The 17,273-nt window shown below is 36.9% G+C and overlaps 1 protein-coding gene across 4 annotated transcripts in view; it reads right to left on the bottom strand.

Moving 5' to 3' along the window:
* The window catches only part of parvb (parvin, beta), a 69,818-nt gene that overhangs the window by 20,600 nt on the left and 31,945 nt on the right, over positions 1–17,273 (bottom strand). For all 4 annotated transcript variants that reach the window (XM_059977960.1, XM_059977961.1, XM_059977964.1 and 1 more), the window contains 9 exons: positions 15,689–15,778; positions 15,278–15,348; positions 14,113–14,215; positions 11,405–11,545; positions 9,329–9,444; positions 5,485–5,543; positions 3,763–3,782; positions 2,204–2,265; positions 491–559 (listed from right to left, as the gene is read on the bottom strand). In XM_059977960.1, coding sequence (XP_059833943.1) covers positions 491–559; positions 2,204–2,265; positions 3,763–3,782; positions 5,485–5,543; positions 9,329–9,444; positions 11,405–11,545; positions 14,113–14,215; positions 15,278–15,348; positions 15,689–15,778 — 731 coding nt within the window. The remainder of the gene's footprint in view (positions 1–490; positions 560–2,203; positions 2,266–3,762; positions 3,783–5,484; positions 5,544–9,328; positions 9,445–11,404; positions 11,546–14,112; positions 14,216–15,277; positions 15,349–15,688; positions 15,779–17,273) is intronic.

Below are 17,273 nucleotides of genomic sequence, written 5' to 3'. Positions count from 1 at the left end.
AACCCCTGGCTTGACAACAATGACAGAGCAAGGGTAATAATAAAATACACTGTGATGGAGTACAAGCCTGCTGCTGATAATTGTCCTAGTTTTGTGCTGCAAGATCTGTGCCACACAACAGAATGGAGGGCATCGTCAATGTGAAGACGGGCTTTATTTCATTAAGACTGTGCTGTGGTCACAAATGCTATCACAAGCAGATGTATCTTCCACACACAGTGCCACCAAACCTCGCTTAGTGATGGATACTGAGATCCCCCACCAAGAGTATATTCTGCGCTTGTACAACTTCCAGTGCTTCCACTAGTGATGTTCGACAAAGAAGTTGATCAGCTGAGAAGCTGAAGCATAAATAGATATGAAACATAAATAGAAACATTTTCTATTACTGAAGGAATCATGCATAACGTGTCCTTCATCAGAGGCAAGGGTTCCAAACAAGTAATCAATTGCTTTCTTTGTACAGCTTTCTGAAACATAACATTTCTACCTGTGTCTCCAGTTCTGTTACTTCCAAGTTGAGTTTGTTTAGATGTTTATTCACAAAGGTGATGAGCGACTGGGAAAATAAAATGATAAAAATTAAATCATTGCTCTGCAACGCAACTTGTAGAAAATAGAATTTTAATTTGGAAATAACCAACATTGCTCTGATTGCATATCTGACTTCATTGATCTGACTGTGTATCTGATTGTATGTATACAATCTTAGTGTTTGGGCAATATCCTCCCACATTTCCCTTCTTTATTACTTGTACATTGCAAAGGAGACACAACATAAGATTTCTACTCTCTTGGATATAAGAAATAAATCAAATCAAGCTAGGAAGTATGTGCGGACAGAGGCAGAATTAATATTTCAAATCAATGCCCTTTTATCAAAACTGGGAAAAATAAACTGGGATAAATTGCAAAGAATGTGGCAGTAATTGGTGGGGGATATAAGTGTGGGTGGGAGCAGAGGAAGTTGCTGAGAGAGCAAAAGGGAAGATGTACTGTATGGTAGGGAACTAGAGAAATTAAATGATGAAAGTGATGATGGAACCAGTACTCTGGAAAGGTGTAAATAGGAGAATACAAGTGCAATCTGACATTACCAGAGAGAATGAAAACAATAAATAATGGAATACTAAAAAATGTAAGGTACAATGTCAGAATAGGTGATAATCTGAAGTTGTGAAATCAGTATTCATCTACACGGTTGCAATGTTCTTCATCAGAACAGGTGGTGCTGTCCTTCAAGATCAGGTTCAGCTTTACTGGAATAGGAGGTCAGTTCCTGGGATTGAGAAGGCACTTAGCTGTACATTTTCAGTAGGTATGGTATGAAGAGGACTGTGGATTAACTGAAGGGAAAAGTATCAATGAAAGCAGAAAAGATATGCTGATATCAGTATCAGAATTTACAGAAAATGGTCTGTTGAACATAGAAGACTGGTAATGTGGAAGGTGGGTACAAAGAAGAGGGAGTGAGAGCAAAAGGGCATGAAATTAGCCATGTACTTAGAGCTAAAATAATAAATAGTAAATGTGTGTCAAGTTACTGTGCACTGTCAGCGAAGATGCACCCAATGATGATAAGCAAAATTGGTCAAGCAGTATAATGAGCTGTATAAAAACTCAATAGCACCAGCTTTTGCTTTTAATGAACGTTAACCATTATTAGACCAAACAAAAATCTTAAAACATAAAAAAACTGCCCTTAGTAAATCACTTAAGGTAGGTGGTTTTGATACTATATCAGCAACGGAAATGTTTTCTGTTTTGATCTCAACTATTTGTTTGAAATCAATTTAAATGTTCAAATTATTTAAAAAGTAGTAAATTATTAAGGAAGCAGAGATTGAGGAATATTAGTACAAGAACAAACAACAGTATTAACATTACTATCCACACAATGGGCTTTCAGAACATGAAGCACGAGCAAGCAGTGCCAAAAAGAAAATGAGGCAAGTATTTAAAAAGGAAAGAATATAAAATGACGCAGCAGAGAAATGAAAAGTTAAAAGGATTATAGTGATTGGTTCCAACTGAAAACCTTCAGCACTGGCATTACATTTAACACTGCCCTTCTGTGCACAGAATATTTGACCCAAGAGTCATATGTTTTAACTCTACATTAGAAATCATGCATCATTACATTTTCTTCAAATTGTTGATAGCACAGTCTAAAAGATTTTTCAAAACTTGATTTGAAATTTACCTTCTTAACAACACTGAGTTTATCAGGAGCATGGTCAAACAGTGTATCGAATGCATCCCGTTCTGGAATAATAAATGACAATGCAATTCATATATTCTCACAATAAATCACAAACCTAAATGTAATTTCCTCACTACTTACTCCAGCAAAGGCACCCTCTGGTTCAAATGCACCCTTTTATTAAAGGTTGGCATTGCAATAGAGAGCTGAAATTTAAAAAAAAAACTCCTCCACCTTTTTGTCTTTACAAAAAGGTTTTTGGGGGTGGGGGGGGGGGTGGTGGAAGACTGCATTTCTGATCCTGATCTCCACTGCTGCACACAGAGTTTGCACATTGTCCTTGTAGTGCACATTTTCTGGTTTCCTCTCATGTCCCATAGATGTGCTGGTTAATTGACCCTGTAAATAGCTTTGAAGGGTGGCAGAAGATTTGTGGAGTTAAGAATGAGAACAGGTATTTGTGAAATAAGAGGGTGAATGGCATAGATTGGATTGCTTTTACAGCTCGCACAGATTTGATGGACTGAACCTTCAATCTTGCTGGAAATATAAAACTACATTTTTAGAGCCTGAAAACATGCTTCTACAAACATTGTGTCAGTTCTTTCTTTGAAGTATCCAGGAAAAGTCATGAAAACAAGGAAAACATATGCCTGTGCTTTAATACAGCAAAAAAAAAGCTCTGGATGGCGGATATTACGAACTTTAAAGCAATATGACTAATGTCCTATTTTTTGTAAGTTGACAAATTAAAGCATGGTGTTGGGTGCCAGATCAGAATATCACTGATTCGTGTTGTGATATACATTGTTTTGCACAAGTACTAATGAGCATCTACTGTTCATTCAAATGCATCTTCCAGCAGCACATTGGCAAACTGCATGGCCACAAAAGTCAATGAAAAAAAGAGAAAATCACAACAAGGTTGGTTGGACCTCTGAATTACCTGAATCTATATATTTACAGTCTCTAAACCTGTTATTCCCAGTAGAAACTTTCACAAGATGCTGCTTAGGTCAAAATATGGCAATCACACTGCTCCAAACGAATCTCTGTCTATTTCCCGTACTTCCTAATTCCGTAGTGGAGAGACCAGGAAACATTCTCACACTCTGGATCTCAGCTCTGATAGCAAACACTTTCCTGACCTCTCATGTTCGGTACCACAACACTGGCTCAAGTACACACCCTGCTCGAGACTCCAGGGTCACACTTAAAATTAATAAATGAGCCAGTAAACTCTCAGCGCTTCTAAAAAATTGAATGTCAGATTCATACATATTGGAAAGGACCAGATTGCAAAATCACCAGACCAGTCGGGTCTACACGCAACTTGTGATGCATTTATGCATAATCTATTAACTGCTTAGACTATGTTTGGCCTAGCTTGCTCCATCTGCAAGATATTCAAGATGACATACTTCTTTGATTTGGGTGGTACTGTACACACCATCTTAAACTTCAACATAGGAAAAGAACGTCTTCTTAAAGGTACAATATCATTTTATATATGTTTTTCAATAATAGGTGTAACAGTAACTGTTCAGCTATTTACTTACCAAACCTCCCCATCATCATCCTGCAATATAAAAAACAAAAGTTAATAATTAAACTCAACTGTTTTAACATTTTTCCTCATTACAAAAAGGTTGAATTAATGAAATTTCTGAGAATTTTATTAATACTATACTATATAAAGAAAAATTATAAACAGATCCAATTGTAAAAGAGTTTACATCATATTATTCTCAAAGCAACAAAACAATAGTACAGTGGATTCCAGTTAATTGGAACACTTCAGGACCATTTTGGCCCAATGAAGGCATGATCCAACCATTTGAAGTTTCATGGAAGTAGATTAAAAAGATATAAAGAGACATACTACTGTTTAATTGAGTAACAAATTATGTATTTAAATGAATTACAGAACAAATTTTTAAAACTATCAATACGACTATGGTACTATAAACTATATATTAGTTCCTAATAGCAATCAACAGAGGAATTCATACAGTGTATGCTGCCAGGTTCTTTTGATTGACTGTAAGTGACCAAAATCAACGCAGACACCTAGTACAATGCCTTCATACAATGCTTTAGGCAACTGCATCCTCCAGATCTTCATTTTCATTTTCACCTTCAAGACAATTGCTGATACCTTCAAATTCTTTGTGGTTCCTAACTTGCTGAAGTATTGAAATTGTTTCGTTTTCACTCCTGTTTCTGGCATCTCCAAACCTGAATACTTGAAACCACTGTGAGCAACAGTTCTGAATTATCTTACTCCTTATCTCTCGCCAACTATCAGTGACACAGGCAACAGACACTATTTAAAAACTGTTCATTCAAAGCATGCTGTAGTAGCTAACAGCCACGCATGTGCATGTGACAGATGCTAGTTGGAAGCTTTTTGCCAATTGTCTCCCGTCTCAATTAAGCAGCATAAAGTCCCAAATAAACAAAGGGAATCATGGCTAAATTCTCGATTAGCTTTCGTTCTTTCAGTTGTCTCAAATAAGCAGCTGCCCCAATTAACCGGCATTCACTGCATATGCTGCCAAACAATTCTAAAATAAATTTTATAGTGACAGAAGCAGCTTTCTTACAAATAACTTCAACTTTTTTAATAGACATGGTTAAGCCAACAGAATGGGTGTGAGACAAATGATAGTGCTCCAGAGTTAATGCACAGTTACTTGTGAAAATTAAACCCAGGAGGAAAGTTAATTCTGAGTTTAGCAAAAAGCTAATACTGAAGTTTCACACCCATCTTCATAATCTGGCCACCTAATAATACACCTGTCACCATTTCTTCCAGAATGCAGCCAGAATGATGGCATATTTTCTTGCTGCAAAAGCATCATGAGTAATTATTTCAATTCCAAACAAGCCCAGATCCATTAGTCACATGTGAGAACCAGCTGAGATTGTCTCTGGAAGAAACCACACAGAATCTGGGTAATGAAATTTTAAATGTCATCTGGAAAAGGTATGTACATTATACATTCAGCAGCTTGCACACTGAGAGCATGTTGCCTCCCAGACTGATTTTTGTCTTAGATCAAATTTCAGCTCTTCAGCGTGGGCTGGTTGGTGGAAATGATAAATTCATTAGGAGAAACAGGAAAGCAAACACTCCAGAGAAAATGACCATACCTGGGAAGTTTTCATAAATATTTAACAATGAATCTGTTCTAAAAACATCTGGAATTAATAGTACACATTGCTTTATTTCCCTTCAGCTGTACAGTTTGTTTGATTCATGGTTGAAATAAACTTACTCTGTAGTGCTGGTCAACTCCTCTGTAATGTGGGATGTGTGAAGTATCCCTTCTCTCTTCTGAAACCATAGAAAAAGTCAACTATTCAGAATAAAAAGCAATTAGCCATTTAGATATTCACTTTATGCCCATAATATAATCAATTTTGTTTTGTCTGCAGGTGGATAATTATGCAATAAAAACAACTGGATTCCGGTTTCACAGCTTGGGTCATAACTGCGTGTGTGCATGTCAGGTTCAGGTTAGGAATGTAACATGTTCTTGCCATTTGGTCAGAAAAGGTTAGTTCTTTATAAATAAATGTGTGAAGTATCAGTATTGTGGAGTGTGATAGGACCGATCATCTTCATAGATCTAGGAAGGAGCAGATAGCACAAAAACAAAGTAGTTCTGTTTCTCAATGTAGTTTCATTTTAGAGCCAGAGTATCTAAGCCAATCTAGAAAGGACAAAATTATATGCATCAAGTTCAGATTGGATCAAGTACATCAAAAACATATTGAATCTAGTCGGAATTGACTGTTATCACTTGGGTTTGGTGTGTGCTTCAATTTTACATGCAACAAAAACACTAAACACAATTAAGCAACATCAGTGCAAATAATGAAGAAAATGTATCTTCAAACATCAATTAAAACATTGAGTGATACTATACATGTCTCCAGTTCCCTCTCTAACAAGTAAATTATCAAACTCAGTCGATAATAAGTTAGGTAATCAAAGTCAAGTGGCTGGTTGAGGGATTAGAATTACCATTAGCCTTAGGTCTGAAGGAAAGGAAGGGGAAATGAACTATCCAGCAATTGTGTTAACTCTCACTGTCATTGGCACACAATGGTCCAGTGCGTTACATCCACAAAACGGTACTGTAGCTATCCCAAACCTGTGAGTATCTCCCTCAGGGAGAACACAAGCAACAAGCATCTCTAAATGCTTTCATGTTCAGGACCTCTCAAATCACATCAATGTGTCTAAATTCTAAAACTTTCAGTAGAATTACGGGAACTTATCAGAAGGAACTGCAATGGCTCAAGACATTCAGGAAAAACTTTTTCACCCAGAGAGTTGTGGATCTATGGAATGCTCTGCCTCAGAAGGCAGTGGAGGCCAATTCTCTGGATGCTTTCAAGAAAGAGTTAGATAGAGCTCTTAAAGATAGCGGAGTCAAGGGATATGGGGAGAAGACAGGAACGGGGTACTGATTGTGGATGATCAGCCATGATCACATTGAATGGTAGTGCTGGGTCGAAGGGCTGAATGGCCTACTCCTGCACCTATTGTCTAATGACATTGGCTCTCCACCAACTTCTCAAGAACAATAAATGATGGGCAATAAATGAAGAATTTTTCAGAAATACTTATAAAAACATTTAACAATTAATAAGTAAAGTATTTAAGTTATAAAAACCTGTTGGGAATGCTGGGAAAAGGCAAAGTTAATCTAATAAACTTAATTTGCTTGGTAATATTTATTTATTGAGATACAGCGTGGATTTGGCTATTCCGAGTCCTTTGAGACACACCGCCCAACAATCCCCCAATTTAATGCTAGACTAATCACAGGACAATTTACAATTACCAATTAACTTACCAAACAGTACGTCTTTAGACTGTGGGAGGAAACCAGAGCACCTGGAGGAAACACATGTGGCCAAAGGAAGAACATACAAACTCCTTACAGGCAGCGGTGGGAAGTGAACCAGGGTGGCCCGTACTGTAAAACTTTGTGCTAACCACTATGCTACCATGTTGTTCTCATATAGGGCAGCGTGCCAGGGAGAACAACGTACCAATAAGCAGCGAAAAAACTAAAATAAAGAAACTGTAGAAAGAATCGTGGGAACCATTGATTGCAGTTAACCCCTGCTGCAGGACTTCATACTATAAACCCAGGAACCACCATCACATTCTGATAACTAATATCCTTAACAGAATATTAGCTAACTCAAATTTTTATAAGATATATACAGAAAGAGCTACTTTGCCAGTTCTCCACGTGTCCGCCTTAGAGAAACTCAGTTTTAGATGTTTAAAAATGCCCTATGTAGCTATGCAAAATTTTGAACAATCAACTAGTTTCTTTTTTCCACAAAACCACTCACATTGTATTAGTAAGTGGCTTTGTGAAGGTAAAATTCTGTAAAAGGTGCAAAGCAAGAATAGATGATGGAACTTGTTGGTAAACGATACTGATATTCAATTTATGTTATTCTGTTCAGCTTAACTTGATCTTGGGAGCATGGCAAAATTGCTACTTGGGTTATTTGGTTTGATTCCAAACTCTTCAAAAATTTGGAAATCTTTGTCTGCAGAACACACCTATACATTAGTTGGTTGTTTATTAAAATTAATAATGATATCTTTATCAAGTCAGATTGAGAGACAGGTAGACACAGGGGCAGAGAGGGAGGGGGAAACAGACAGATGGGGGTGCTGGAGAGAGGGGTCTACCCTGACTAGAAGATTGTAAATAAAGAAGCTCTGCTTCAGCATGATTGCCTGCCTGCATGCCTCCAAAAAAACAATAAGATCTCTCTGAACATCTCTCTGACAGCCTGATCAGGGAAAATAATTGAGTGAAATCACCCTAAAAGTCAATGAAAATATAAGGTGAGAGGAGGACTGCAGCAGATCATAATCAAATAGATGCAGAAGGAAATAATGCTCTGAAGCAGTCAAAATGAATTAATAGACAAACCAGACAATAAAATGTATTTACATCTTTTTTCTAATATATATCAAAGATAGGAAGTGAAGATACAATAGAAATAGATGTAAAACAAGTTCAGTGAATTAATTGTGGTGGGGTGGTTTCAAGGCTAGCCCTGAACAAAAAAGGCCATTATCTAAATACCTATACCTTTCTTCATTTTTATTTTATTTATTGTGCTATGCCACATAGCAACTCCCTATTTAACCCTCGCCTAATTACAGGACAATTTACAATGACCAATTAGCCTGCCAACCAGCACATCTTTGGACTGTGGGAGGAAACTGAAGCACCCAGAAGAAACCCACACGGTTACGAGGAGATCGTACAAACTCTTTCCAGAATGGGGCATGAATTGAACCTGGGTCACTGGTACAGTAAAGCATTAAGCTAACCACTGCACTAACGTGCCTCTCTACTTAGATTAATTTCTAGCAAAAATTCCTTCAATTTTTCTTGCAAGCGAGATGCACGACAGAAATCAAACTGATTTTGCAAAATACAGATCTCCACTGAATAAAGCTAACCATATTTCCCTTAGACACAAGGACATCTGCAGATGCTGGGAATTCAAGCAACACACACAAAAAGCTAGTGGAATACAGCAGGCCAGGTAGCATCTATAGGAAGAAGTGCATTCGACGTTTCAGGCTGAGACAGTCCTGACAAAAGGTCTCAGCCCGAAAAGTTGATTGTACTTCTTCCTACAGATGCTGCCTGGTCTGCTGCGTTCCACCAGCTTTTTGTGTGAGTTGCTCATATTTCTCTTAGAAAGGTCTCAGCCCGAAACGTTGATTGTACTTCTTCCTACAGATGCTGCCTGGTCTGCTGCATTCCACCAGCTTTTTGTGTGAGTTGCTCATATTTCCCTTAGTTTTACCTTGTAAACAATTTTCAAGTGCTACCTGCATGTTTATTTTTCTTATTACAAGTTCAGAAATTGCTGCAAAATTTTCATTCCTTTAATCCCAAGTGAAGAAACTTTCAGTATTTTCAAAAAAACTGACATTTCCTTCTAACATCTTGCTCATTACTCCCCATCTTTTTGATATATTAAAATTTCTAAGCCAAACAAGTCTAATAGCATAGAATCAATAACTACCTCACAATGTTTAAAATTTGAAGTTTCACTTACCCGTACAACCACTAACTGCACAGCGACATGTTCTGGTAATCTAACAGGGGCTCGAAAGTGCATGGCCAAAGCCACAAGAAGGTGAAGAATGGCCACTGTGTTTTTTGTGTGGATTGCTACAAAAGAAAATGATAATTTTATTACAATCAACAAATTTAGTTTTCAAGAGCTCAAACTCAATTATATAACTGTGCCACATTAGGTTATAAAAGATAAATGGGTCACTTGGCACAATGGTATATGCTACCAATGCTGCTCCCTTTCCGATCTAATCAATCTACCTAGCTACTTCCAGGCCGTCAACATGGATGACCCGAAAACAGCAGCTCTCATTGAAAACAATGGAAATAGTCAAATATTCTCATTTTAGCCTGCCACTGCTAAGGACCATAAATCCATCTATGTTGTGTACAGTCAGTGAAGTTTTAATGTGAATGAACAATCTATAACTGGTTAAAACATAAATAGACCAGACTGTAGCCGGCACACCATCCCTTTAAGAAGCAGCCGGCAAAAGAGGGATCGATGTGCTGGTCTGATGACGTGTTTATAATAAAAAGGAGATTTTTAACTCCCAATACCAACTATCTTGCTGACAAACGTAGAGTCTCTGTAAAATAAGACAGACAATCTCAGAGCTAGGGTGCTGCATCAGAGGGACGCTAGGACCTCATGTGTCCTTTATTTTACAGAATCTTGGCTAATCCATTCCGTGCCAAACACAGTGATTCAAATAGATGGGTTTGCAATACATTGTCAAGACAGGGTGGTTGAGTCTCTCAAAAGCAGAGGTAGAGGCGTCTGCCTCATGATCAACACCTGGTGGTGTACTAATATGTGGGTGATGTCCCAATATTGTTCACCAGACTTGGAGTACCTTGCAGATAAAAGCTGGCTGTTTTACCTGCCACAGGAGATATCAGCAATCATTTTGATAGCGCCGTACATTCCACCTCAGGCCAATGTCATACAGTGCGACACAGCAACAACCTTGTGCTAAATGTCAGCAGGATCAAAGAGCTGATTGGGGACTTCAGGAAGGTTAAGACGAGGGAGCACAAACCAATCCTCAGAGGGATCAAAAGTGGAGAGAGTGAGCAATTTCAAGTTCCTGGGGGTCAATATCTCTGAGGACCTAACCTGATTCTAACGTATTGTTGCAGCTATAAAGGTGACAAGACAGTGGCTTTATTTCATTAGGAGCTTGAGGAGATTTTGTTGGTCAACTAAAACATTTCAAAACTTCTACAAATGTACCATGGAGTGCACAGTATCACCATCTGCACAAGATCGAAATAAGACATAGGAAGTTCCATCATGGGTACCAGCCTCCATAGTATCCACAACATCCTTAAGGAGCAGTGTCTTAGGAAGGTAGCATCCATCCTAAAGGATGTCCACCATGCAGGACATGCCCTATTCACACTGTTACCACTGGGAAGGAGGTGCAGAAACCTGAAGGCTCACACTCAGTGATTCAGGAACAGCTTTTTCCCCTTCTGCCATCCAATTTCTAAATGGACATTGAACTACCTCACCTCTTTTTTCATTTCTGTTATTTTGAACTACGTATTTTAATTAGCTATTTTATTTTATATATAAAACAGGCAATCTCAGTAAAAGTAAAAACAGAAGTTTCTCCTTAAAATAGAATAATATTTCTCACTGACTTAATAAGCAAGAAATTATGAAGCTTTAACCGAATTAATCAGCATTGACTTTGAAAAGCTGATGTAAATTCTGCATTTAGTAATATTCCACGTGTGTACTTCAATACACAAAATGTCATTAATTGTTAGAAAGGACAGTACTTTGTGGGCATAACAAATTACATTTACAATTTCCCTTTTATTTTCTCTGAATCCAATTTAAACTACAATTTACAAGAAATATAAAATATACATATTTGATTGTATTGCATAAAAGTTAGATATTTTAATCTCAAAGTTCATCCACTGGAAAACTGAACAAATGTGCCAAAGTGTAAAATTTGCATCAATTCAGAACTACCTCAGTGACCAAAGGTCTAAAAATTTTGTATGGATGTAAAGTCAAATTTAACAACTTCACACTCACAATCAACACTCCATTTGATTGCCCACCCTTGAGGTCGAAGTAGATTATTTACAGATTCCAGCACTGTCTGAAGTTTCTGCTTCTGCCCTATTTCAGACTGTGTCACTTCAGCAACATTCAGTTTACGACCTGCAAGTTTTTCTGCATAAGGAAAGAAAGAGATTAAAAGATAATGTTTCCGAATATTCAAAAATAAATTAAACTGCAAGTACTGACTTCAATGTAAACCAATATGCAATACCATCTAACATTACAGTTTAACAATGGTAGAAATTATGTAAAGCAGACAATCCATAATGAACATGCACAAAAAATATTAAGATTTTAAGTGGAAAGTTCCATAAATATGTTTGCTCAAAAATATTATTAGCTTAATAATTTATAATACCTTCTGTTAATTCCAGGCTTAATTCCTGCTTGCAAGCTGCTTTTTCCAGAAACCTTTGGCTGCAATGCGGTGGCTTTCTTCAACAACTGCAATTATTATATTCTGTTTTGAATTGACTATTTATTGATATTGTGATGACCCACTTTCCAGCGCACTCGAACCGGCTCACAAAATGGCACAAGCCAGCAGAGAGGCCGGCCCCAAAAAGGGCACCAGGTCTTCTTCACCAGCAAGGGGAAAAGCCTGCACGTGGGAAGGGACTGTGAATATGTGCCCCCTACAGCATTCCCGCTCAGGGAGGGCGGAAACGGGAAGGCTTAAAAGCGAGGCTGCAAAGTTTGAATAAATCTTTTACACAACTGCAACTCACCGTCTGCGTGTTGCTATTCCAGCGCTGTGTGTAGCACACCACTACAATATGCTATTATAGTTTTAAATGGTATTCTTCCCATTTACTCTGCCATTTATTTTAGCAAGGGGGTGAAATAAATGGCAGAGTAACACAAACACAAAAAGTACCTGCAACACAAACTTACTTGATCAAAGTTTAAGATGCACAACTGCTGTGTGAAATAAAAAGGCAAAGGAGTAACAATTGGATATTTGAACACAAATTAGATAGCATTTTCCTGTGGGTGGATGAGAAAGGTAATTCAAAATGTTTTTTTCAGTTTTCAAAACAAGAAATCAGAATAGCCACACGATCAGCCAAGATGGTGCTGCAAGTCATGAACTGAGCTTAAATGGAGGGTAAGAATGGGATGTCAGATAGATCGAAAACTCACAACATGGGGAATTGAGAAGGAGGTGCATAAACAGAGCAAAGAATGGAAGGATTTGAAGGTATTGATCAAAAAGGGTTTAAGCAAAGCAGCAGACCTGGAGCAAATCTGGGCACTCAAGGCGGAGAAAGCAACGACAACAACAATAAAGACAACCACAGAAATGATGAGAGTGACACATGGTAGTACAGTGGACAGCAGCCTGTCAAATGGAGTTTAATATGGAAAGGAGCATTTTGTGTTTTGTGGAGGAGAGGGGTGAAAAGAAATATAAATGGAAGGACAGTACACATTTTAGATGCAGAAATCTAAAAAGTTCAGCTGAGCCAGAGCTACTTATCGCTATACCCAAGACAAGATGAGAACATGATAAATAAAGCACTAGGATTACTTGCATTCACACATATTTAAATTCTGTTCTTAAAGGTTAGCATTTTATATCAGAACTGTACTGCACAGAATGGACCCTTTTGGGCCACTTCATTCATATACAAGTTAATCAAAAGTTTCATTTAAGTTATTCTTGTCATTAAACTTCAGAAACCTGCAAAGTATATAAAGTTCCAAAATTTCCAGCAGTTTATCAAGGTTAAAGAATTTCAGATCTCAGGAAAAAGCACAGTTGTTTTCTTTGGAACAGTGATGATCAAGAAGTGAACTAATACTTTTCATGAAGTTTGATGGAGATGAAAAACTCCCCTCTGCATGGATTAATAACACTGATGGCAAATGACACAAATGCAACCAGTTTCCCTTCTCAGAAAGGTCCTTAACCTCAAGAAATGGTAGGTTTCACTACTTTAAAAAGGAGTTGGCAGCTACTTCAATTTGAGGAACTTAAAAGTTGCCAAAAAATGAGGAAGCAAATGTCCAGGAATGATTAGTCTTTATTAACCAACACATGTACAACCGGCTAAATGGCCTCCATCGGTGCTATGATGCAATGATCTTATGAAATTGAACAATTCTCTCAGGAATTCTTCAGTTAAATACCTGAACAGTCATATGGTTTACTGTAGTGAAAAGTTGAAAAACTGCAGGACATTGTCTTAGAAAAGAGCACAGCCAACATTTCAGGCCAAGACCCTTCAGCAGGACTGCCCTGATGAAGGGTCTCGGCCTGAAACGTCAACTGTACTCTTTTCCATAGATGCTGCCAGGCCTGCTGAGTTCCTCCAGCATTTTATGTGTGTTATCTGGACTTCCAGCATCTGCAGATTTTCTCTTGTCTGACATTATCTTCAGAATGGCAATTTATGCTGAACCTTCAATATACAAAGGCTATGATGCACATTGTGCAAGAGTGTTAAAAAGATAACTATTCATCTGACGTCATTCCCGTGGATGCTGTCTGACATGCTGAGTTTCAGAATTTTGCATATGTAATAATTTGTCTGTTTGGAACAAAAATCATTTAAAAAGAAAAGGGCAAGATGACAGGTATAAAATAAAGTGACAAAAACTGACAGGCTGATATAACTTAATGCTCATCTCTACATCACTAAAAAGTACTTTCATGTTACGATTGCTGTTCTCACCTAGCAATTTCTGCAGAACCTGACCATCATAAAGATCTTCTTCCAATGACTTCACTATTATTCTTTCTTCAACAAGAACATCATTAATCCAGTCAATTAGAACCTAAAGAGGGTTTAAATAATTATTTCATAAATTAAACAATGTATAAAGCTAATAAACTGAAATACTTTCAGTCTAACTATCAACAATTAAGGGCTTTTAAACAATTCCTCAGTTTGGTGGCTTTACTTTGATTTCTTCCTAGCATCACTATAATCATCCACCTGTGAGGTTACCAAATGTAATAACAGCATTCTTGATAAAGGAGAAATCATACCATCATCTTCATCATACATAGGATCATCTTTAGAAATAAACCCCAACATTTGTTGGCATTTATTATAGCATCAAAGCACTGTTTGTAGATCGGTAACTGTGTGAAGCTTCACTTCCAGTCCTCCCTCCCACATAAACATTACTTTGAAACCATGCATATAAAGTCCACCATGGTACCAGGATCTCACTGTGGTTTCTTACTCTCATCAAGATTAATTGCTCCACCACCATTTTATGTCAGCTCCAAACTTCTTGATGCTTTCATTCAAATTACCGACAAAGGCCGGAGAAAACAATTGCAAAATCAATTTCATTGGACTATAATAGTAATTAGTCTCCTTAATAATTTATGCCTCCGAGACCACCAATTATTCTGTCTAAAAACATTCATCCCAAGGTCTTCCTCAAATTGCAGAGACATACAATTTGAAAATTTGAGTATGTATTTTTGACCCAGCTTTCTGTAAACCACATCTGTAACACCCAAAAATTCAATCAATGTGATGTGATATGGCAGATGTAACTTACATTCTTGCCAATTTTCTAATATACATAATAGCTTTCATAATTGATCAAGATAAGCTGATGATACTGATAACTAAAACATTTTCTATCAACAAAAATTGATAATCTTCCTCAAAAACATATGGATGAAGTCAGTCATACGAAGAGAAATAATTATGCTATACAACAAAGAATCCTCAGGCAATTTACAGTGCTGGACATTTTATCACATATTGTAGTTTTGCAAGTCATTACAGAATGGCTGTAAAATAACCAAAGTTAAAACAAGAAAATGCTGTTTTTGATAGTTACATATTGGAATTACATTTCATTCTGGTACTTTACCTTTACGAGTTCTTTAAACTTTGCTTCTTCCTTAGAATATGGCTCAATCATCGTGCGTTCTTCATTTTCCTCTATAATTGAAGCCAAGTGAATAAAAATAAGCAGCAGTAGGTAAACAAGATAGTTGTGTTTGTCAGATAAATCGTAATTCATTATGGAATAATTTTCAGAGCCAACAAGGAAGGCAACAATAAAGTACTGCATGTGTAAAGGAAACATAGGTTTTTAAGTTATCATAAATGTTAGCACAAATGATACTAGCACTAGTGTTATCTGTACTTGGTGTCTGCACTACTATAAGATACTATAAGGAGGAAAACCAATCAGACATTGAAGAAATTATTTTAAGAACTTTAATTGTAAACAGTGGATATTTATATAAAAAAATAAGGAAAATGGTTTCTTAAATACCTAGCATGGTATCCTCTGGGTGAACGTCTGCAGGTGTAGGTGACAATGCAGCATTGATGGCATTTTTACCTTCTTCTTGTAAGTCACTCACTAAAGAGGAAATAGAAGTGTCCCAATTAGATGAAATATTTCCAATAGTCAATTAAATCTGACAATGCAATAGTTTCAAAGAGTAGACATTGATGGTGAGCTGTCTATAAAATAACTGTACAGAAATATACTCAGCTCTCTCTACTGCCCTATTATTACTTTGGATCTAACTACAAAATAATATTTTCTTTAATTATCCATTTACAAATTCATCATTGTTATCAGACTTATTTTGTAATACTCATAGTCAGAGATGACTCTTGCGTTCATGCAAAAATAGGGCCATGTATATTACAAAACCTTTAGAAGCTGAAGGAAATACAGTAGATGCCAGCTAATTGGGTCACATCAGGACTAGTACATTTTGGCCTAATTAAATGGCTGCCCCAATTAGCCAATATTTCATGGATAGTTAAAAATGTATTTTAAAAAACTGAGTAATATATTATGTATTTAAATGAAATACAGAACAGATTAGAACACTACTATAAAACTATGTATTAGATCCTAAAAGCGATCAACAGAGGAATTCATCTAGTTATACGTTTGTACATTGCCGTATTCTTTTGATTGACTGTAAATGAACAAAATCAGCGCAGACACCAAGTACAGATAACACTAGACAACAAATTTTTTTGTAAGTGATGCTTTCTCAGAATTTTTTTTTTGTTTATGACAGACCACTTGAAGCTGAACACAAATATGTTAGACTACCTGTATCACACAGGAATTTTGGAGAACCAAGAAATTAACTTCCAGTGAATATATAGGTTTAATTGCATAACAGTGCTGACACTTGGCAATAGTTTAACTAAGCTTAAAATGTTTTGTTGACGATTTTCAGTAATACTCAGTGTCTGAGTATTGGGCTTCTCACTTAAGTGCCCAACAATAATCAGCCAGCAGTGATGGATCCCGGTTGCTCTGATACCTTGGCCACAATTATAACTACAGGTGATTCCAGCATGCTGAAATCCATAAGAAACATCCAAAAGTATTCAGGAAACAAAATCTTTGTCGTCCAGTGTAATGGACAGCCTTCATACAATGCTTTCCACGACTGTATCCTGCAAATCCTCATTTTCACAGTAACATTTGAGGTGATTGTCAATACCTTCAACTTCTTTGCAGTTATGAATTGCTGAAGTAGTGAAATTGTTTCATTTTCACTTTCAGCCAGTTCTAGCATCTCCAAGCCTGATTGCTTGAAACCACAGTGAACAACATTTCTGAATTTTCTTGCTGCTTATTTCTTGACAACTCTAAGTGAAAAATTCACTACTTTTTGAACACAAACACACACAATCTATGCTATTTAAAAACTGTTTGTTCTAAGCACATACACAAGACTGACGCTAGTTAGAAATAGCTCGGCAACAGTCTCCTATCTCAATTATGCGGGATATTGTCCCAAATAAATGAAGGGAATTCCAGCTATTTTCTTGATTAGTTTCAGTTCTTTAAGAGTTGTCCCAAATAAGTACTGCTCCAATTA

Source organism: Hypanus sabinus, chromosome 8 (assembly GCF_030144855.1).
Source record: "Hypanus sabinus isolate sHypSab1 chromosome 8, sHypSab1.hap1, whole genome shotgun sequence".
NCBI lineage: Eukaryota > Metazoa > Chordata > Chondrichthyes > Myliobatiformes > Dasyatidae > Hypanus > Hypanus sabinus.
The sequence above is the reverse complement of the archived record's forward strand: the minus strand, read 5'-3'. Positions and strand labels throughout refer to the sequence as shown.